The sequence below is a fragment of the Heterodontus francisci genome, chromosome 7 (genome assembly GCF_036365525.1).
Source record: "Heterodontus francisci isolate sHetFra1 chromosome 7, sHetFra1.hap1, whole genome shotgun sequence".
Lineage (NCBI taxonomy): Eukaryota > Metazoa > Chordata > Chondrichthyes > Heterodontiformes > Heterodontidae > Heterodontus > Heterodontus francisci.
Genome location: NC_090377.1, coordinates 117519697 through 117542422, shown reverse-complemented (window position 1 = coordinate 117542422; position 22726 = coordinate 117519697). Strand labels below are relative to the sequence as shown.

Below are 22726 nucleotides of genomic sequence, written 5' to 3'. Positions count from 1 at the left end.
ACAATCTTTACCCCCGAACTTTCTTTCCTTTATCCTTCAAACTCTTCCCCTCACCCAATCATGTTCGTTTTTGCCACTTCCCCCCCCTCCCCGCCCCCCAACCCTGATAATTTTAGTCCTTCCCCCCCCTCCCAACCAGTTTCTTGCCTCAGAACTCCGTACGAGGTTCCAAAGGCACACAAGCTGCACTCGGCGGCCATAAAGTCGGCGTGGGACGGCTGCCGTCTGCAGGTAGGTTAATTTGCATCTTATTATTCATTTAAATATTTAGATGAAGGCACCGACAGTAATGTGTGACGGGCCATTCTCGACGTTGGGGGTTGAGACGGGCCCCCCCCCCCCCCGCCGAGGGGCTGGTAAAATTCAGCACATCTTCTCTATACCTGATTAAATCCATTCATAACTTTAAATACCTGTATTCGATCACCTCTCAGCCTTCTGTTTTCTAAAGAGAGCCCCAACCTATTCAGCCTTTCCTAATAATTACAACTTCACCAAGTTTACTTATGTGTATGGAGGCTGGACTAAACCAAGGAGTTTTATACACATGGTGGCAATATTCTATTACTAGGCAGATATCATCCTTGGAGAATTGTGAAGTTGAGGTTTGTTAGTTGGGCTAAGGTTTCCTGATGAGTTCACTTAAAATTCTGCTGGCTTTTTCACTGCCCTTGTCCCAGTTATAGTGGGGAAAAGAACTGAACTGTGAACTTTGGCATTATCTGGTATTTTAGAGTTTTATTTTAGAAGAATTAATGTACAACCTGCTTTATAAATAGTTGGTGATTCATATTGGATCAAGGATCAGAATAGCATAGTGCTCTGCCTGTGCATTACAAAATGTACAGAGAACCTTTGTGCTTTTGGACCTACATGAAAATGGACTGGAATTGTTTCTCAGGAGCTATAGTTCTCACTGTGACCATTGATGGTGAGCTCTACTGCGAGTTCCAAAATAAGAGATGGGACCAGGAGTAACAACTGAGCAAGAATGGAAATAAGAGACAGAAGGAGATTCATTAACGCTCCATATGGAGATGTTATAACTTAGAAGAAAACATTAGAAAAGGCGAACAGTCTCATCTATAACCAATACAAAAACAAAATACCACGGATGCTGGAAATCAAATAAAAACAGAAAGTGATGTAAATACTTGGCAGGTCAGGCAGCATCAGTAGAGAAACAGTTAACGATTCAGGTCGATGACCTTTCATCCGTTCTGATTGTCTGGAGATATTCTAGGGACTGCATTTCAGTGGCATTTTTATTTTTCTTATAAAACACACCTGTCTACAGGTTGCTTTTCGTTAAATGCAACCACAAATATCTCGAGGCTGGCCAGGAAAAGCAAAAGGTGGTTTGCTACAAATGAGTATAAAATAAAACTCAAATTAATAAAGCACTGTAAATATTATATTCTGCAATACAGAGTGGTACATAATATCCTATGATTTATACAATGGAAGTATAAAGTACTTAGTGTTGGACAATTTTACAGGCCAGGCAGTTCCTGTTAAGTAGACTGCACAGTCCACTGCTGCTGTTGTTTCTGGGAGATGGTCTAGGCCAGGGTGGGCAGGTGTTTGTATTGCTTTAGTGCAACTGTTTCAAGGCCACCTTCCCTCTGCCTGCTGGATCAGTCAGTCTTCACCCTCTTAATTCAGAATATTATCTTCATTGGTCATACCTGGGTTAAAGGGGAACTGGATTTGTTTGGAAATAATTCTCAACTCCAACGTCTGTGAATCACAAACACTGCAAAATTGAGCAATGAGAATTGTAATGACCTTTGGCTCAAGAGAATGTAATCTAATGCTTGGGCATTGGTGTTTAACTCAATGAATGACATCCATCTGGACTGGATATGGTAAACAAACCTCAAAGTCTTTAAATTATTTGGCACAAAAGATTGGCAGGCTCTGGTAAACCCACAGCAGGCACTTGGGGAGTCAGTTTCATTGGTCACTGTAGGCATTGCCAACCAAATTAAATCGGTAACTGCACTCAGCAGGTAGTATGTGATCCTAATACTGTAGAGAGTAGGCTGACATTTGTAAAATATGTCCTTTGTATCTTTACAGCCTACAGGTTGTAACTGAATTTACCAACACTGAAGACTTTCAACTTAACAATCCCTTTTGGGACTAAGTTTTGTCATAGAAAGGATATGGAACTGGCAGAGGACTGCGTATCCTGACAGTAATGTCTACTGTTTGTATAATCACTCTCGGGAGCAGTCTTTACACCAGGAGCCCAAGAGAGATGACATCAAGCTGCTTCTACATCTATGTTGGATTTCCTCTAGCTCCTAGTCTTACTTACCCCATTAATGGGACATTAATTTCACAACTCCACCTCCAGTTTCTAATGGAAGCATGAAGGGAAACGTCATGCTACTTTGAGAAATGGTGCACTGTTTGTCCGTCCACACGCTCAGTAGGAACTGCTGAGGGAAGACGACCTCATTTGCCTAGCATAAGCCTTTCACACACTTGCTTCCTTGGCACCAGAGAGCTGCATGAAGATGATGGAGTATGACGGGGACAAAGAGGAGCTTGGGAAAATATTCATTTAAAGTAGTGGTTGAAATGAAGATAAGGCCTTCTGTAAAGAGTGAGCTCGTCTCTCTGATGCCCATCCAAAGTTGTGTCTGGATAACTGCAATCACTTCACTGCGGATGTATTCCCGCGACACCACACGCCTGTCCCATTCAGTACACTATCTTCCAATGTGTTGGCTGTTCGCATTCTTTCTCTTCATCACCACAGAACCTGTTGTAAGTGGTTTTGGGTTCGAAACCAAGAATCTCCCGCTCCTCGTGGATACGGAACGAAAATGTCGATACTGATGTTCCTATGAAGTATCTGCAAAAAAAGCAGAAGATTAATTATGTGGCACTATACTTACCAAACCAGAGCACGGAGATTTTAAAATAACTGAGAAAAGAAAGAGAGCAGATAAGGAGAAGTTTGCTTTAATGGCGAGTAATTGTGGTGTGGAATTCATTGCCTGGAAGGACAGTGGAAGCAGATTCAACAGTAACTTTCAAAAGGAACTTGTGTAGAAGAAAAAATTTGCAAGCTATGGGACTAAATGGATAGCTCTTTCAAAGACCCACCACAGGCATGATGGGCTGAATGACCACCTTCTGTGTTGTAAGAATCTATAGTGAGTACTTTATAATGATATAGAACTGTAATGAAAGGACTTTCTTTTACTTCGGTTCCCCCTCACTGCTCTGTCCTAGGATCTCTAACTTAAGTTTGTTTGCTCATTCTTCTCCCTTATTTCCAGCACATTCTTTTTCTTGGTCTCTGGTTCTGGGGCCCTGAAATACACAAATCTCTCAGCTGATATATATACCGAGATTTTACCCTAGGCAGATGGGAGATGTCCACCGACTTAAAAGTCGGTGACGAACCCGCTTCCGCCTGGCCTGGGGATCTGACCCGTATTTTGCGGGTCTCCAGGCTTTAATTGGTCTGAGGCGGGACTTCCACCCACTTGAGGTATGAAGTCCCGCCTAATAGAGCTATTGGCCAATCAGTGGGCCGGCAGCTCTCTGTCCCAGCAGCACTACCAGGAGCGGTGGCCACTGCTGGGACTGCAGTCCAGCCTACAGAAGATAATGTCAGGGAGCCCCAGATCTAAGATAAGTTTTTGTTGCATCGCCAGGGATGATTGGTTGGGCTCTGGCGAGGCAAAGGTGGTTGACTGGGGGTCGGGGGGTGTAATGGGTGTTGGGGACAGTTGGGGCAACTGGTGCCTGATCAGGAGGACTCCTCCACCCGCGCCCCCCCCCCCCCAGGCCATCAGGGTCTAGGATGCCTGCTTGCCAGGCGTAAATTCCACGTGGCGGCAGGTGAGGGCCCTTAAGTGGTCACTTAAAGGCCTTGACTGGCCTGGTGCGGGTGGGCCGTTTCTCGCCACCGCTGCCCTGTGTAAAGTGGCAGCGGGTCAGGAAGGGCCTCCCAAGGCTCAATCTTACGCCCCCCTCCCCACCATCCCGCTCTTTGCCGGGGGGGGGGGGGGTGGTGTGTGTGTAAGATTCAGCCCATAGAGTCCCAGGGCTTAGCTCCGGTCTACCCACCAGAATTGTCACAGGCCAAGCAGCCTCTAGGATATAGTCAGTGGGATATTATTCTGGCAGGGCTTCCTGCGGAAGGGCTGCCACTGCAAGATTTTTGAAGCCACTTCGTGTAGTTTTCTTTTTTGTAGGGTCCTCTGCATCTTACTGCAGTATTTTGGGATTGTTCTCTCTCTTTCCCCACCTACACTACAAAAACCCTCTATAATCAAGCCAAATGGGCAGGTAGCTTCCCATATTCACCCTGTATACGGATTGGGGTTTCCGTGAAATAATGAAATACTCATAGAAATGCTTCTTTCCCAATGGTAGAGATCAAGATGTAGTGAGTGTGCCATTCTCTTGTGTAATTATACTAGGAGAACTCCACTAAAATACTTAAGCATCAATATAGTTTATTCAGGATCCCAATAAAATTACTGCAGAAAACTCCAGCTGTGGTTCAATGGGTAGACACCCTTCCTCTGAGTCAGAAGATTGTGGGTTGAACTTGCATTCCAGAGACTTAAGCACATAATTCAGGCTGACACTCCCAGCACAGTACTGAGGGAGTGCTGCACTGTCGAAGGTGCGTCTTTCGGATGAGGCATTAACCTGAGGTCTCATCTCCCCTCTCCCTTAGAAGTAAAGGATCTTATTTGAAGAACAGGGACATTCTATCCAGTGTCCTGGCAAATATTTATCTCACAACCAATATCGCTGAAACAGATTATCTGCTCATTTAACCCATTGCTGTTTGTAGGAGCTTACTGTGTGAAAATTGGCTGCCGTGTTTTTCCGACATTACACCAGTGACTGCACTTGAAATGTACTTCATTGGTTGTGAAGCCAATTTTTTCCAAGTCCAGAGGATGTCAAATGCCCTGTTTACATGAAGTTCTTTCTTTCTTTAGTCATCAGAGCTTTCCTGAAGGCTGATTTGATATTGAGCCAGGCAGAGTCCTGACTTGTGCTGAATTAGCAGCTTCCAGTTGGGTAGCTAGCGCCCCAACCCCTTGCTTCTACCTGGCATGAGCACAGATCCACTGGTCAATGATTGCCACGCCCCCATCTCTGTATAGCTGTAGTTCCTCTCGGGTCGGTTCAAATCGAAGCATATTCGAGAGAAGGTTCTTCAGCTGCTTCAGCTCTAAAAGAATAACAATTTTAACAGAATGGGAGAAACAGAATGTACACTTTCACTTCTTATTCACTTCCCCTTTTCATTGGGCAATATTAATTTCTTTACATTTTGAGCTGCCTTCGTTTTTACAAGGACTGTGCAACTTGCAAACTTGATCTGCACCCCAATTAATGAATTTTGAGCTGGTTGCCCCCTTGTTAAGAAAATCTTACAGGAGTCATAAATGGGAGTTTCAGCTTCAATTCTCTCAAACCTTGGCCTAGCGCAGAAACAACAAACACTCCCTTTGACCATTGGCATCTGCTCCTCACCTTGATCTTCACCACTGCTGCTCTGAAATGGCAGCAAGAGGTGTAAAACATCAGCCCAGCTGCTTTTTTTTTTAAAAGGAGATTTAGGGGTCCAGGTACAGAAAACACTAAAAGCTAGAGGATGGGTACAAAATAAAATATTAAAAAGGCTAATGGAATGTTCACCCTTATCTTGAAGGGCGATTACGAGGAGGCTCTCAGACAGGTTTATAAAGCTCTGGTCAGACCACATCTGAAGTTAGGTTCTGGGCACTGCAGCTCAGCAGAATATATTGGTCCTGGAGGGGGTGCAGTGCAGATTCATCCGAATGATATCGGGGCTAAAAGTGTTAAATTATGAGGACCGGTTGCACAGACTGGGCTTGTATTCCCTTGAGTATAGAAGATTATGGGTGATCTAATTGAGGGGTTTAAGATAATTAAAGGATTTGATAGGGTAGATAGAAACTATTTCCTCTATTGGGTGAGTTCAGAACAAGGGGACACACCCTTAAAATTAGAGCTAGGCTGCTCAGAGGTGATGTCAGGAAGCACTGGGCTAGGTCAATTTGAAAATTTCAACACTGAGATGGATGGATTTTTTTGAGTTAGGAAATTAAGGGATACAAAACCAGGGCGGGTAAATGGAGTTCAGGTACAGATCAGCCATGATCTAGTTGAATGGCAGAACAGGCCCAAGGGGCTGAATGGTCTCCTACTGTCCCCAAGTAAAACATCAACCCAGCTGTTTTGTTTTTTAAAATCTCTTTCCTCCCTGAAGGGCATGAAGTTGAATTGGCAATTTGGCACAGGACTGGATTAAATTTATATCCCATCACTGTGTAAACTAATGGGCAAGTGCTCTAATGTGCTGGGTGAATTTAAAACAAAAAATGAGAAGCATACACAAAATGAGCACAAGGAAACGTGGTGAGGAAAGATGGAGTCTCCTTAACCGTGGCAATGTCACGGTTGGTGCTCAGCACCTGCAGCCTGGAGGAGGAGCGCACGGAGTTCTTTGATCAGGAAATGCCTGATGGGTGGTAACTAGAACACACTGGGATTTTACCGTCCTCAGCAGCATCTGTAGCCACAAACACTTTGTCCAATTTCAGCTCTTTCATGAGGCTGTGAATCTTCTTGACTGTTCCCTTAATGCTGGGGACATCCTTCCTGTGGCCCCAGATAAAGTCCTTTCTCCTCAGGTGCACGCCCAAGTACGGACCACCTCTGGCAGTGCCCAACTTCACCTAAAACAGAAGGGATTAAAAAGCTCAAGGTTAGATATGGTTGTGCATATCCCAGTGCTCATAACAGAATGCAGGACAGTAGATACATGGACCATAAGGTCGTTTTCTCTGGTTCATAATCACACAGCCCTGAAAAAAGACTTGTATTTATACACTGTCTTTCACGATGTCCCAAAGCACTTTACAGCCAATGAAGTACTTGTTAAAGTGTAGCCACTGTTGTAATGTAGGAAATGCAGCAGCCAATTGGCACACAGCAAGCTTCCACAAACAGGAATGAGATAAATGACTGGATAATCTGTTTTTAGGTGTTGGGGGGGGGGGGTGAGAGATAAATATTGGCCAGGACACCAGGAAGAACTTCTTCAAATAGTGCCATTTTCATCCATTGATCCCAGAGGTGAAAGGATAGTGTTCAAGCCCATTGTATACCCAGTTATACATTCTGAACCCAAGCAAGGCAGTTTGCTGCTGCAGCTTTCATCTGCACTTTGGTCACAGCTCACCTTCATCCTTGTCCAATCCTCATTGTAAGCAGTCTTGTCCAGTTCATCTGTAGAGTTTAGGTACTTTGTCCTGAATTCATCCCCGACCATACGTAAATGTTTGGCAAACACCATGCTTCTCCGAGCCTGCGAGGGGCAGGAGAAAAGAACTAACTTGTATTTATACAGCACCTTTCACAATTTCAGGATGTCCCAAATCAGCCAACTAAATACTTTTGAAGTGTGGTCACTGTTGTAATTTAGCAAACTCGGCAACCAAAGCATGTACAGGAAGATCCCACAAACAGCAATCTGATAATGGGGGTTGGGTAGCATAATTGACTGGCCAGCCAAACAGATGATGGATGCACTTATTACAAGTTTAAAAGATAAAGCGCGTTAAACTACAGTTGCTGCTCGACTTCGAAGCATAGAAGTGGAAACAAAACACAACAAAATAATGTGGAGTCCAGTGAGAATAAAATACTGATAGATTTGAGATGTAATCTGAAAATGTACCAGGGATCGGCAGAAGGATGAATCATGGAGCACAGACCTGAGGAAACCATATAGAAGCAGCACCAACATCTTGCATTTATATAGTGCCTGTAACATCGTAAAACATCCCAGGGCACTGCACAGGAGTGTTATCAAACAAAATTTGACATCAAGGCGCATGAGGAGCTATTAGGACAGGTGGAGGGAGATTTCAAGGAGCATCTTAAAAGTGAAGAGAGTTTTAGGGAGGGATTCCAGAACTTAGGGCGTGTTGGCTGAAGGCACAGCAGCCAACAAAGGAAATCGGGGGTGTGCAAGAGGTCAAAATTGGAGAAATGCAGAGATTTCGGAGGTTTGTAAGGCTGGAGGAGGTTGTTATAGCGATGGTGTGTTTGAATTATATAGTTTCTGTATAACTTAGGGAGAGTTAAGTGATTGGTGAGGTAAAAGGTAGGTGGAGGAGGAGGGTTTCTCTTCTATGATTGTCAAAAAAGTTTCTTTTTTTGATTGTAGAAGTTGAATCCCCACATTGTATCTACTGCAATACAATACTCACATCCCAGTAACTTTTGCCTGCGTAATGGTCATGAAGAAGGTTTTCTGCTCTGTCTAACATTACAGACCTAGAATATAATCAAAAATCTGGTCAGGAATCCTTGTAACATGAAATACACATAAATGCTTAAATGACCCATTTTGGATTTCCAGCCCCTTCCAGGTCACCCTGCACCATATATAGCAGAGGCCAAATCCAATGCGACATTTAAAGAATGAATTTGCATTTATATTGCGCCTCTCACCACCTCAGGACATCCCAAGTTGTTTTACAGCTAATGAAGTACTTTGAATTGTAGTCAACATTGTGATGCAAGAATGGTGGCAGCTGATTTTCACACAGCAAGGTCCCACAAACAGCAATGAAATAAATGACCAGTTCATCCGCTTTTAGGTATCAGGTGAAGAATAAATATTAATCAGGACACGGAAAAGAACTCCCCTGCTGTTCTTCGAATGGTGCCGCGGGATCTTTTACGTCCACTCTAGAGGGCAGATGGGGCCTCGCTTTAATGTCTCATATGAAGGGCAGCACCTCCAACAGTGTAGCACTCCCTTAGTACTGCACTGGGAGTGTCAGCCTAGATTTTATGCTTAAGTCTCTGGAGTAGGACTTGAACCCATGGCTTTCTAACTCTGAGGCAAGTCTGCTACCAACTGAGCATCAGCTAACACTGATTTTTACAGCCTAAAAGTGACTGTCCCACAGATTTCTCCCCATGCTTGACATGGGCTCTGTAAGACATTACCCATTAATGGCAATGACTTGAGATTGGGAAGTCACTTCTCGGGGATAATTGGTGGCCAAAACCTGTATCCCGTATCTCTGTGGCAATTTTCTTTTTATATAAACTGAGAAACGAAAGTGAAGGGCCTTGGCTCCGAGTGCAGGATACCACCAAGGTTGATGAGAGCAAGGGAGACCAGTTAGATCAGGAAATGATCAATAATAGGTGACCTCCAAACTGATGTCTGTAGAAGAAAATATTGAGGGAAGGTCAAGATCTCCACTTTTGAGGACCAAAGATTGAGCGACAGTGAGAGATTGCATGAGGAGCTCTAATTTCAGCACAGTGGAGAAGGAACTGTGTGAAACAGTCCATTCAAAAGAACCATAGGGAATTCAGAAGAACAATGACTACAGTAATGTGATGAAAACCACACCTGCCAAGAATGAGGCATATTAATTAACATACGGAACATAAATTTTAAACTCGTACTGGACTGAAAACATGGCTGCACCTGCATTCTACAAGGACAGTGGCTGGAAACATTTGCATTCTAAGAGACGGTTGCCTGGAGAACACAATGGAACTGCTCACTGATTCAATTAACCAAATGGATTTTGATCACAAGACATTGACTGTGTGAAAGCCAGCATTCCCACCTCCTGCTGAGGATGTCTACTCAGATTGAAAGAATCCACAAAACCTCGCCAGGCAGGTTGTTTTAAAAAAAAAGTCAGTACCTGCTGGCCCAGGTATGGTTTGAATTGTGTTCACAGAACAGTTTTGAGGTCAGACTGCATCTCCCTCTCCCTCTCTCGCACACACGAAAAGAAGAAACTACAACTGGATTTTAAGATGACAGAAAACCATCGAAACAAGTTTCAAAGTGTGTACTGGGCCCCAATGAGACAGCAAGATCGAACTGCAATCAAAGACTTTACATCAAGCTCAAAAGACAGTAAATGAACTCCAGCTATTGCTTCAAACCTTTCCCCTTGATTCTTTCTCCTTTTCTATCTCTATCTGCTTGTGTGTTTATCGCGTATGCATGCTAGCGTGGTCGCATCGTGTCGTTTTAACCGAATTAGAGTTTTAAGGTTAATAAACTTATACCGTTCTTGTTTAAATCTAAGAAAACCTGTCTGGTGATTTCTTTGCCATTACAATTGGAGAGCAGTGAACAAGGATTCACTGAGGGGAAGCTAAAAACACGGTGTTTTAAAAATTAAACCCTGTTACGGTCAAACCAAGAAAAGGCTGAGAGAGAACCCTAGACCCTTTTCTCACCTGGTCATAACAGTAACATTGATAAAATAGAAGGAAAGTAGGAAATTGAAACGGTTGGAGGTCTGAGGCAAAAAGTGAGAGGATTGTCTCAAATGACAAGCTTCTGAGCCGAGCCCAGCTATTGGACCAGTATTCAATATTCTTGTGAAGGGAGTGCTTTATAATGAATTAAATGTTGGTGGGGAGTGTTGCAACAGGAAGAGGAAACCATGTTCCCTGGTGGCAGATTTAGCAATGGAGGAGATGCTGGAATTCCAGACGAGTGTAATCCTACCCAGCTGGACAATGGAGAAAGGATGTTGGATGAAGATGGTGTGGTCATCTATGTCAAAGGCTGCAAATAGTTTGAGAAGGACGAAGAGGGATAGTGCACGTCAGTCACAATCACATTGGGTTACATAGAATCTACATCATCGAAACAGGTCTATGCTGCACATAAAAGGATGTCATTTGTGACTTTGATAGAGGCCATCACACCTCACATCCTCTGCTCATTAGAGGAAAATTCCCACATTTCCCAACAAAATCCTGATTCCACTGCAGGAAAATACAAGATTAAGTTACAATATCCTCCCTCTTCAGTTATCCCATTCTACACTTACAACACCTTTAGGGAGCTGTGAAGGTGAGCAGATAGTTTCTAGACTGCACAACCATTACGGTTGCTGGAGGTGTTTCCTTCTGGGGAGCAGAAGTACTGTCTGTTTTGGGGGTACTGCCACATCAGTTTTTGATCAGCACATTTAAAACCTTTTCAAAATCAAAGACCTGAGATTGATGGTATATGTAAGAGGTGCTCTACTTGTGTTTTCTAGTTTTGTCTGACAATACAGATGGATTTGGGCATGGGGATGTTCCCTTAGAACTTACAAATATACCTTTATGAAGGAACTGAAGTGGCACAAAATACAAAATATTGCATGTATGTTCCTCAACAAGAGCCCCTCTCCCCAGGGCTTTCCTTGTTGACTTTAGAAAAAACTGTCACCAGAATTACTACTATGGGGTATCTGTATGCATAGTGACTGCCCAGCCCCTCCTCGGCCCAATTCCTTTGTCTGCCTTTGAGATCCTCCTTTTGGATTGTTCAATGGCTGCCCCAGTCATCTTTCCACCCATATTAATTCCCATTATCTCATTGCTGCTGGGGGATCTTGCTGTGCTCATCTGAGCTGCCACATTTCCTACATTACAGCACTAAATGTACTTCAAAGTACTTTTTTTTTTTTTTTCAAAGTACTTAGCTGGCTGTAAAGTACTTTGGGACATTGAGCTTGTGAAAGGTGTTGTAGAAATTTCTTCTTTCTTTACCAGATCCCCATATACTACAGAAAGTTATAAAAAGGAGCAAGACTTTTACTGGAAGAAGCAGAGAACTGAGACAGCGCTAAACACTCACACATTCCTTGGTACTTAACCAATGCTCAAGTGTCCCTTCAATGTGGTCAGATGGACACTGACTTCTTCCACTATTTAAGAGTTCCCTTGTACCAGTACGAAATAAGCATTGAGGATTTAAAAAAAAAAATTAAAATGTCACCTAAAAAATGTAGAAATAAATATACTTTGCAGTCCCTCAGTTTTGGTCACTCACTCACTGTGCTGAGGTGTTTTTCAGAAGAACTGGCACCATGATGGAAGCTGAGCCTTGCACAGACACACAGGCAACACTGAGGCCTCTCGTCTCCTCGTAACCCCAAAACCAACCCCTATCACAAAAGAAACAAATACATAACGAGGTTAGTGGCACAATTTAATGTCACAAACTCCTCTACTTCCGCTGGTTTCATAGCTGCTGACCCTTGTGTCAGCATAGGTCGATTTGGAGTGACTATATGTGCATTATACATCGGAGAAAGAAAAGCTTGCATTTCTGTAGCGCCTTTCACAACACCATAAAGCACTCTACAGCCAATGAAGTACTAATGAAGTATAGTCACTGTTGTAATATAGGAATCATGACAGCCAATTTGCACACAACAAGATCCCACAAACAGCATGTGAGTTGAGGGATAAATATTGGCCAGGGCACCGGGGAGAACTCCTCTGCTCTTCATCAAAATAGTACCATGGGATCTTCCACATCCAGCTGAGGGCAGACAGCGGCTTGGTTTAATGTCTCATCTGAAAGACAGTGCTTCTGATATCTGGGCATGCACAGGAAAAGATTCGCCATGAGACAATCATCTCGCTTTTAGCCTCAAACCTTCATCTGTCTCGATTTCTTATTTTTCTCCCATTTTATCAATGTAACTGTAGTCATCGTTCTTCTGGATTCCCTATAGTTTTTTCGAATGTAGTGTCAGCCTGGAGTTTTATACTCCGATCCCTGGAGTAGGACCTCAACCTTCGACCTTTGGACTCAGGTGATATTCCTACCACTGAACCCAATACTGTCTTTGCCCTTCATCTAAAAATGTGTGTTTTCATTTAGGAAATGCTGCAAGAATGGGAACCTTGGTTTATTTATCCCTTCCTTAATACAAGTATACGAACTCGAATCAGCAGTAGGCTATTTGGCCCCTTGAGCCTGCTCCGCCATTCTATAAGATCATGGTTGATCTGTTTGTGGACACAACTCCACTTTCCTGCCTACCCCCGATACTCTTTGACTCCCTTGTTTGTCAAGAATCTGATCTCTGCCTTAAAAACATTCAATGACCCTCGCTCCACCACTCTCCGTGGAAGAGCGTTCCACAGACTCATAACCCTCAGAGAAAAAATTTCTCCTCATCATTATTTTTAAACTGTGCCCCCTAGTTTTAGTCTCTCCCACAAGGGACAACATCCTTTCAACATCCACCCAGTCAAGTCCGCTCAGGATCTTGTATGTTTCAATAAGATCACCTCTCATCCTTCTAAACTCCAATGAACACAGGCCCAACCTTTCCTCATAAGATAACCCGATAACCCTCTCATCTCAGTCACGTGAACCCTCTCTGAACTGTTTCCAATGCAATTATATCTTTTCTTAAGTAATCTTACTACCACTGCCCCAGCTGAAATCAGTTAACTCAGTGCAGATGAGAGACCAAACCTAGGATCTTCCTGTTCTGTATATAGTTGATGAAAACACTTATTTTGATGCTGAATCCTCAGTGATGTATGTTACGATCCAGACAGTCTTAACACACTTCTTCTTGTTCCTAGGTCAGCCATGGCCCAGTGGTAGCCCTCTCCTCTCTGAGTCAGAAGGTTGTGGGTTCAAGTCCCATTCCTGAGACTTGATCAAAAAAAAATCCAGGCTGACACTCCCAGTGGAGCACTAAGGGAATGCTGCACTGTCCAAGGTGCCACCTTTCACGAGATGTTGAACTGAGGCCCTGTCTGCTCTCTCAGGTGGACGCAAGAGATCCCCTTTGACTATTTTGAAGAATGAGCAGGGGAGTTCTTTCGGTGTCCATGCTGACATCTATCCCTCTACCTACATAACTAAAAACAGATTATCTGATCATTATCACATTGCTATTTGTGGGATCTTGCTGTGTGCAAATGGGCAGTCACAATTCCTACATTACAATTTCAAAAGTACTTTAATGGCTGTAAAGTGCTTTGGGACGTCTATACTCCTATGAACTGAAAAGTGACTTTATGCATGAAACAATCTACATGGGAGCATGTCTGGGATACACACTAAATGCTTCATCTGTTGTTAATAATGCAAGATGCTTTGTGCTCTCCCATCTCAGACAGTTGGTAAAATAACACTGATGGACTGTACATCTGAGGTTATAAACTACAAATCAGGTTTACTGAGTAAAATGAACAAAAGCGAGTGCAGCAGATTTCACTAGGTTACAAAACGATACTTACATTTTCAGCCCCTGATCCAAAACGAGTTCATGATGTTCTCTGTAATATCACTTAACTTGGATCTGTGACTGTGATGGAAAATTTATACACTGAATTGCAAAACCAGATATTGTGTATGGATTTCATGGCCTCCAAAAGCAGGAATCCACTAAACAACCTATATCCAGGAAACTGTTATACTTGCACTCTGCTCAAACTACAGCAAAGGGATGTCAAGAAGGTGTCTTTAACAACTGAGTTAAGCTCTCCCTCACAGTAGGGTTAAAAAAGCACCAGACAGCTTTCCCAAAAACAACTTCTAACCTTCCACCGATTTCAGGTCAAGGACAAGCTGCAATAGCCTTGCTTACAGGATTTCTGGTAGTGTCAGGTAAGGGTTAATTGGACTGTCTTGAAGACTGCTAATGTTGCACTGCTATTGATTTTTCTATCATAATGATATTAACCTTTAGCCTCTGCCTGTTATGCAGAGAAGGTTAAGTCAATTTGAAGTACTGGGCTGATCTTAAAGCAACCGTCAGTTTAGTCAACCTAATCAAAAATTGTGCCAGTGCATACTACTTCATATATTTTAGAAAAGTTTAATCAGTTGATGACAAGTGCAAGAAAAAAGTTCTTTCTGCAAAGGAAAACTGGTGCAAAATTATACTGAGTCATAGGCAGACTTATAATTAAAAGCTTCACTTCATGGAACAGCAATTATATATAACAAGAGCAAAACTATCGATAAGATAAAAAAGTAATGGAGTTATACCTGTCTCGGGGAAAACTAATTCATTAAAATTAATGATATTGGTATGGAATGAATCAATTATTTTCCTTCTCTGGAGTTATATTTTAACTTTTATATAATTGTGTAATGCAGAATTGTGTGGATTGTCAGGTGACAGGTGTAAGGGAAATGTATAAAAACTGGTTGTTTGTATAATAAGAGGCCAGAACATAACACGTTTGGATCTCCAACCAACCATCCTTTTGTCTGGTTGTAAGTATTGCCTTTTAGATTTATGTTTATGGACTATTTATTAGCCATACTGTACACTTAATAATTCTGTGATACTGGATATTCAACATACAAGAATCTGATTTATTTTTGAGAAGTAAATTATAAATAAGAGCCAGCCTTCCAACATGGGGACAATCGTGACTGATTAATTTAATCTACTGCTCATAATTAGCTCAATAATTAAGTGTGTTTGTCACCAATGCGGGCTTCGCAATCAACAGCCGTTAAGTTGCTTCCATTTTTAAGCAAGGCTAACATGACAGCAAAGGAAAAAAAACAAATGAAAGTTATCCCCAGTTGTCCAGCTACCAGAATTCGAAAAGGAATATTAAAAATAAAGCATAAGAAATAAGACAGGTCTGAGCCAACGAAACGTGCTCCTCCTCCAAAAAGTAACTGAATGGATATAATCTGCATCTTTTCCCCTTCACCATTTTAATGATTGCCTTTTTTTGTATATTTCAAAAGGGAATTAGATAAATACTTGAAGAGGAGTAAATTGCTGGGCTCTGGGAAAAGAGTAGAGGAGTGGGACTAATTGGATAGCTCTTTCAAAGAGCCAGCACAACATGATGGGCCGAATGGCCTTCTTCAGTGCTGCATGTTTCTACAAGCCCTGCCTAACAAATGAGATGGACTCTAAGGTTGCAATGTAACAGTACACTCCTGCCTTGATTAATATCAAAAAGAGAAATGAAGAATGAACATTATGTTGGGTTTCAACATGAATCACAAACAAGCCTTCCAAATACCTGTAAAATCCCTGTTTGTCATTCCTGTAGGCAAGATCCTCGATGCAAAGCCGTTCATCCACCTTTTCTTCCCAGTGGCCTTCTGTCCAACCTTCTGCATATCCTTGCAGAACATAGATTTGCTGAATGAATGGACCACCAGACTCTGAGTGAGCAACAGAAAGAGTGATTAGCAAAGAGAGATTCAGCTTGTAAAGGGTGCAAATCCAAACCAACACTGCATCATTGAAACAGAATGCATGACCTGAAAGGGTGGTCGAAGCAGATTCAATCATAACTTTCAGAAGTAAAAGTTCTTGAAAAGGAAACATTTTCAAAGCGATTGGGGAACGAGCAGGGAAATGTAACTCGTCACATAGCTGTTTCAAAGAGTTGGCACAGACATGATGGGTTGAATGGCCTCCTTTTGTGCTATATGATTCTATGATACAAAACAACACACTGTCCTGGAATTAAAGATTGATTTTATTGCAATCAATTAGCCAATGAAACAGCAGCTGTAAAACCTATGAGCAATTGTTGTACTCTTGCTACCTGTGGGCTAGGGGCTTTCTGAAAACTCTTCCGCTCAGTGTTGAAAGAAGGATTTTTTTTTGTAGTTGCCATGAATTGAGAATTTTGGATAGGTTGAGGTTGTTTTCTTTGCAACAAAGAAGGCTGACACGAGATTTAATTGAGGTGTACTAAATTATGAGGGGCCTAGATAGAGTTAATGGGAAGGACCTATTTCCATTAGCAGAGGGGTCAATATCCAGAGGGCATAGATTTACAGTGTTATGGCCAGGTGGGTGATGGTTTGGCTTGTTCCCACTGTTCACCTCCCGATTGACCACAGCAAGTGTGTTTGTTACTAGGGTTTTAACCCCTTGTGTTTTATTTGTCAAATAAACAGATAGTGACAGGTTTTCTTGTAGGTTTAAAACAGAAGATTAACTATTGATTGAACAATATTCATTCCCAAAATGGTTGCAACCGAACCTACACATGCATTCATTCACTCATTCACACACTCACATACACACACATGAATAGATAGATAGAGAGGAAAAGGGTAAGTGGTTTGAAGTGAGGTAGGTGTTTGGGATTCACATTCAACCTGTTGAATCTTCTTGGCAGACAGTTTCTTTTTAAAGTTCCAGGCCTAGGTGTTTATAGTCTTCTGGTGGTTAAAACATCAGACTGGAGGCAATGGTCACTTTCAGTTCTCTGCTGCACCAAGCTGAAGAGTAGAATTTGCAGCAGGACTCCTTTCCTGTTTTGGCTGGTCTTTCCACAGCCACTGGCTGGACTTCCTTTCTGTGATGGTCTTGTGATCTCTTTCTCTCGCTCCAGAGCTACCTTTTAAGGTACAAATCTCTCATATTAGCCTCTGTTAGGACAGTTTGAATATACAGGCCAAGTCAGCTGACCTTCAATGGTCATTTTGCAGCACATTGTCCACTTTTTTAATGGAAAAGTCAATTTTTGAAAAATAACTCTTCAGTTTGGTTCTGTATTTTCATCGCTGCACTTCTCGTGAGCGTGATAACAGTAATTGGTAGAAGGTTTAGAAAGGAGTTGTGGAATCTTTTTTTTTTTACCCAGAGGGTGGTGGAGGTCTGGAATTCGCTGCCTGAAAGTGTGGTAGGGGCAGAAACCCTCAGCACATTTAAAAAACACTTGGATATGCACTTGAAGTGCCATAGCCTACAGGGCTACGGAGCAAGAGGTGTAAAGTGGGATCGCGCTGGATAGCTGGCACAGACACAATGGGCTGAATAGTCTCCTTCTGTAGCATACATTTTCTATGGTTCTCACTACTCCTAGGATCAGCTAAAGTACAGGTAGTGGTCTAGTGAGGTGCCAGACTAGCCCCAATTCTTATTTCAATAACTGCTTGCTCTTTCTTAACACCTTTAAGGTAGGAACACATTCCAAGGTGCTTTACGGAAGGATGATTTCTTTTTTAAAAAGGAACAGATGATGCACCATCATGGGAGAGATGTCTGAAAGCTTCATTGAAAAGATGGGGTCCAGGAACGGTGGAGTGTATGCGAAGAGGAGGGGCTTGGGGAAAGGGTACCAGGGATGACGGTGATTAAACAATCTTCCATTGATGGTACAGGAAAGGGAAGGAGAAATGAACAGCAACCCAGTGTCAGACCACCAAAGTGTGGGAGAGAACGCTACAATGGAGTATGATGTGGCTTAGGGTGATTTGAAGATGAGGAGGAGTTCTGATTCAACATGTTGGGTGACAGGTACCCTGTGAAGGTTAGCAAGGATGTGAGTGATAGGCAAACGGGAGTTGAGTGCGGGACAGGATACACGAAGGTGAATTTTGGAGTTCACTGAAGGAGGGACAGGTACCCTGTGAAGGTTAGCAAGGATGTGAGTGATAGGCAAACGGGAGTTGAGTGCGGGACAGGATACACGAAGGTGAATTTTGGAGTTCACTGAAGGAGGGAGACTTGAAGAGAAGTCAAATTTGGAGGTGGCCAAAGGATTTCAAAAGTGATTGGGTAGAAACTCAGCTTGGGATCGAACAGGACCCAAGGTTTGTATGGAAAATTCAGTCCAAGGAAGAGACTTTATAGAAAGACATAATCAGGGAGAAGAGTTTATGACAGGGGCTGAAAAAAAAAATGTAGCGAAGAGGATGTTTGATGGGTTGAATGAGCTTTCCATTTCGTGCATTATGTTTTTTTTATGGGGTGGGGGTTTGGGAGACTGGAGCCTTGTCTCACGAATCATTGGTACCAGAGTGATGACTTCATGTATTTTTCTCGGCAGCTAGACTAGACTGTTGACAACAGAATTACAAATACAGACCACAGAAACAGACCAACTAGTCTGTGCTAGTGTTTACACTCCACAAGAGTCTCCTCCCATTCCATTTATCTCACTTCAGCCTCTCAGCATCTCTTTCTATTCCCTTTCCTCTCCTGTACTTGTCTAGTTTCCTTTCGATAGCATACTCAGAATAAACAGACCATTCATTTCAAACACTAGTCCACTAGCTGTTATACTTTGGAGTGTACTGTCTGAAAGGGTGGATAAAGCAGGAACTTTCAAAAGGGAATTGGATATATATTTAAATTGGAAGACATTTTCACGTCTATGGGGAAAGGGACTAATTGGGTAGCTCTTTCAAAGGCACGATGGGTCGATTGGCCTCCCTCTGTGTACGATTGTTTTCTGGCAAGGTTATATTTATAACACACCCCTAGTTCCCCGGAGGTAATTTTTCTTGCCAGAGTGACATCACAGGGCATCAAATAGCAACAACAGTGTGGGATTGGAGTGTAGGCCAGAACATACATAGGGGAGGCAGGTTCCATTCCTTAACAGACTTGAATGAAGCAGCTGAGTTTTACAAAAATCTATTTTTTTCCTTTGCTGCCTACAATTTGCCAATTTATTGAATTCCATTTTATAATATGCTGTCATAGGATTTAAACTCTCAATCTCCAGTTGCTAGACCAGTACTGTAACCACTACACATTCGCACCACTTCCAGTTTAGCCAAGAATTTTAATATTCCCCAATCAAGGTGTTTTAATGTATTGTTATTTTGACTATAGTTCAAGATATTATGTATTAAATAAAACATTGAACAGCCCTAAATTAATTTGGAAGGTCTTATTAAAGTGATATTATGCTCCCTGTTCATCTTTTACATTTGCCCCATACTTAGCTGGCAATCACAATTTCCCTAAGCAGGTTAAGGTTAAAGGTACCTGCAATGAACTGCTCATATTCAATGACGGGGATGTTCCTGTTTAGGCTGGGCACGTCAAAGAATGCAGACCAGGGAATGTGAGCTTGTTCAAGACCTTTGCTCTGCCAGTGGTAAAGATGCCCCCAGGGAGGAAGGACCAACACCCAGTCTTCACTCTTCAGCAGTGTCTTCATTAAGGATGCCATACGGAGATAGACATCACGCCGAAGGTTAAATCCCTCAGGTGGATTCACATCATATAATAAATACCTAAAGACAGAGAGAATATTTCCATGACATGATGCACTTTATGTCCATTTTTATTAGAGTCTTCTGCAGAGCACCTCTGATATTGGTTGTATTTTTCTATTACATGGATATTGGTTGGGGAGGGGGGGGCAGTGGTTGGAAGTGAACAGGAGATAATAGGAGGGGGAAAGAGAATGGGACCAAGGTATGAAGCAATAAATCATTCCCCATTTTTAAAGATATACTCTGTTGCTTTTTATATTTCCATTCTAAATTCCTGCACCCACATTTATGACAGACCAGTACCACTGTCGGTTTCTCATCCTTAATTTCACCTTCCTGCTAGTGGTGGCACAACATCACCTCCAATGGCAGGAGGTTGTAACTATAGCGTGACAAGTTTTCACAGGCCTTTATAGTTAGACATGTGGATATTGGTCCTTATAATGGAAAAAAAAAACTGATGTGCAGTGCCTGCACATTTCTATCTTCTAATACATTACAGCTTAATCCACCTCTATTCTGTTGTCTATATGACAACCCTCCTGGCATTCAGTGTCCCATATCATCTTATTAGTGACCCATGTGCTATTATTGCCTCATCTCCCCATTATTACTGCCCCTGTGGAGCATTATTTCCCCTATGGAGTATTATTGCCCCTTCCTCTCCATCAGTACTGTCCATGTGGAGTATCATTGCTTCTGCCTCCTCATTATTACTGCCCCTGTGGAGTATTATTGCACCTTTCTCTCCAACATTAAGGCACTTGCGGAGTATTATCTCCCCTTTACCCCATCATTACTGCCCCTGTGGAGTATTATTGCCTCCATCTGCATTGTTATTGCCCCTTGTCTCCATCATTACTGCCCCTATGGATTATTGCCCCTGAGTATTCTTGCCCCTTCCTCTCCATCATTACTGCCCCTTTTCTCAATTACTACTGCCCCTGTGAAATATATTTCCCCTTCTCTCCATTATTAATGCTGCTGTGGCGTATTATTGCTCCTTCTCTCCATTATTGCCACTGTGGTGTATTATTGCCATTCCTCTCCATTATTACTGCCACTGTGGTGTATTATTGCCCCCTCTCTTTCCTCTCCATCATTACTGCCCCCTGGGGTATTACTTCCCCTTCCTCTCCATTATTACTGTACCTTTGGAGCATTATTGCTCCTTCCTCTCCATTATTACTGCCCCTGTGGAGTATTATTGCCTCAAATTGCGTTGTTATTGCCCCGTGGAGTATTATTGTTCCTTTCCCACCATCATTATTGCCCATGAGTATTCTTGCCCCTTCCTTTCCATCATTACTGCCCCTTTTCTCAGTTACTACTGCCCCTGTGGAGTATTATCTCCCCTTTACCCCATCATTACTGCCCCTGTGGAGTATTATTGCCCATTTCTCTCCATCATTACTGCTCCTTCCTCTCCCTTATGACTGCTTCTGTGGAGTATTACTGTTCATTCTCTCCATTATTACTCTGCCTTGGTGTATTATTTCCCACTTCTCTCCATTGTCATTACCCTAGTGGAGTATTATTGCCCCTCTTCCCCCATCATTACTGCCCATGCAGTATTACACCTTCTCTCTATTTTTACTGCCCCATGGAGTATTATTGCCCCATCCTCCCCATCAATACTGCCTCTGTGGTATAATATTGCCCCTTCTCCTCCATCATTACTGCCGCTGTGATTATTGCCCCTGCCTCTCCATTATTACTGCCTCTGTGATGTAATATTGTCCCTTTCCCTCCACTATTACTGCACCCTGTGGAGTATTATTGCTCCACCGGTCATTACCTGCGCTGTTGGGCCGCGGAGACACTGTTACCGCCGGTTTGTCCGGGGCTGAAGGCTCCCCCATCCCCGGGCTGTTGGGCACCGCCGGGCGGCCCCAGGACCAGGAGACAGAGGAGACGGAAAAATGAAAGCGGCAGCAACGCCATGACCGTACAACTGGCAGGGGGCGAGGGCGGTGCGCCGCGAATCACCGTCCCCCCACTCCGGAAGCGGAAGCAGCTGCGGTGTGTGTCGGTGTAATTGTTCCTGCTCTGTGGCGTCGTAACAGTCGTGTTGTCTGATGGCAGGAACGGCGCTGAAGCGGCTGATGGCCGAGTACAAGCGTAAGTGGAAAGTCGGGGATGGGAGGGTCTGTGGGTTGGTCCTGTCTGTGCAGAGAGTCCTCGGCTTAGAGTGGGTCCACTGGGGAAGAGGCCTCAGCAGCGGGTCGGCCTGCCAGACAGGGCTGAATGGGATACGGGGGTTGGGCCCTTTGATTTAGATTTTTTTTAGATTTAGAGATACAGCACTGAAACAGGCCCTTCGGCCCACCGAGTCTGTGCCGACCATTAACCACCCATTTATACTAATCCTACACTAATCCCATATTCCTACCACATCCCCACCTGTCCCTATATTTCCCTACCACCTACCTATACTAGTGACAATTTATAATGGCCAATTCACCTATCAACCTGTAAGTCTTTTGGCTGTGGGAGGAAACCGGAGCACCCGGAGGAAACCCACGCAGACACAGGGAGAACTTGCAAACTCCACACAGGCAGTACCCAGAATTGAACCCGGGTCGCTGGAGCTGTGAGGCTGCGGTGCTAACCACTGCGCCACTGTGCCGCCTTTAAAGCGGCAATCCGGCCCCAAGAGGCGGTTCATCAGGCAGAGTTAAGAGCTCGTTCAAGGATAGGAAGCGATTTTGGTTGGAGGCACAGGGACCACAAAGGGTCACAGCCAGGGCCCTGAGTTGGAGGTGTGGGCAGGCACAGAGAGCTGTTCAGCAGTGGCATAGAGTGGTCATTGGGTGTGTAGAGGTCATAGTCATTTATAGCAGAGAAGGGGTCCATCGAGTCCATGCCGGCTCTCCATGGAGTTATGCAGTCATTCCC

The 22726-nt window shown here is 43.3% G+C and overlaps 2 protein-coding genes across 2 annotated transcripts in view; one reads left to right on the top strand and one right to left on the bottom strand.

Moving 5' to 3' along the window:
• Positions 1-235: 235 nt before the first annotated feature.
• pofut2 (protein O-fucosyltransferase 2) lies at positions 236-21820 on the bottom strand. Its single transcript, XM_068035982.1, has 9 exons — positions 21627-21820; positions 19596-19846; positions 15877-16021; positions 11904-12014; positions 8292-8358; positions 7259-7384; positions 6572-6752; positions 5095-5218; positions 236-2866 (listed from the first exon to the last, which is right to left on the bottom strand). Exons 1-9 carry the CDS (start codon positions 21770-21772, stop codon positions 2713-2715), a joined length of 1305 nt encoding a protein of 434 aa, XP_067892083.1. The 5' UTR covers positions 21773-21820; the 3' UTR covers positions 236-2712.
• Positions 21821-21829: 9 nt separating this feature from the next.
• Positions 21830-22726, top strand: part of ube2g2 (ubiquitin-conjugating enzyme E2G 2 (UBC7 homolog, yeast)) — an 82744-nt gene continuing 81847 nt past the window's right edge. The window contains exon 1 of the mRNA XM_068035983.1: positions 21830-21949. Within this exon, the coding sequence (XP_067892084.1) occupies positions 21907-21949 (43 nt within the window). The 5' untranslated portion in view covers positions 21830-21906. The remainder of the gene's footprint in view (positions 21950-22726) is intronic.

Excerpts from the sequence above, each read along its gene's own strand:
- pofut2 (XM_068035982.1), bottom strand. The coding sequence starts at position 21,772 with ATGGCGTTGCTGCCGCTTTCATTTTTCCGTCTCCTCTGTCTCCTGGTC. Across the intron at positions 7,385-8,291 it reads CAGGCAAAAGTTACTGGGAT|GCTCGGAGAAGCATGGTGTT; the intron begins GTGAGTATTGTA and ends TGCCCCTCGCAG. Across the intron at positions 6,753-7,258 it reads AGGATTGGACAAGGATGAAG|GTGAAGTTGGGCACTGCCAG; the intron begins GTGAGCTGTGAC and ends CTTCTGTTTTAG.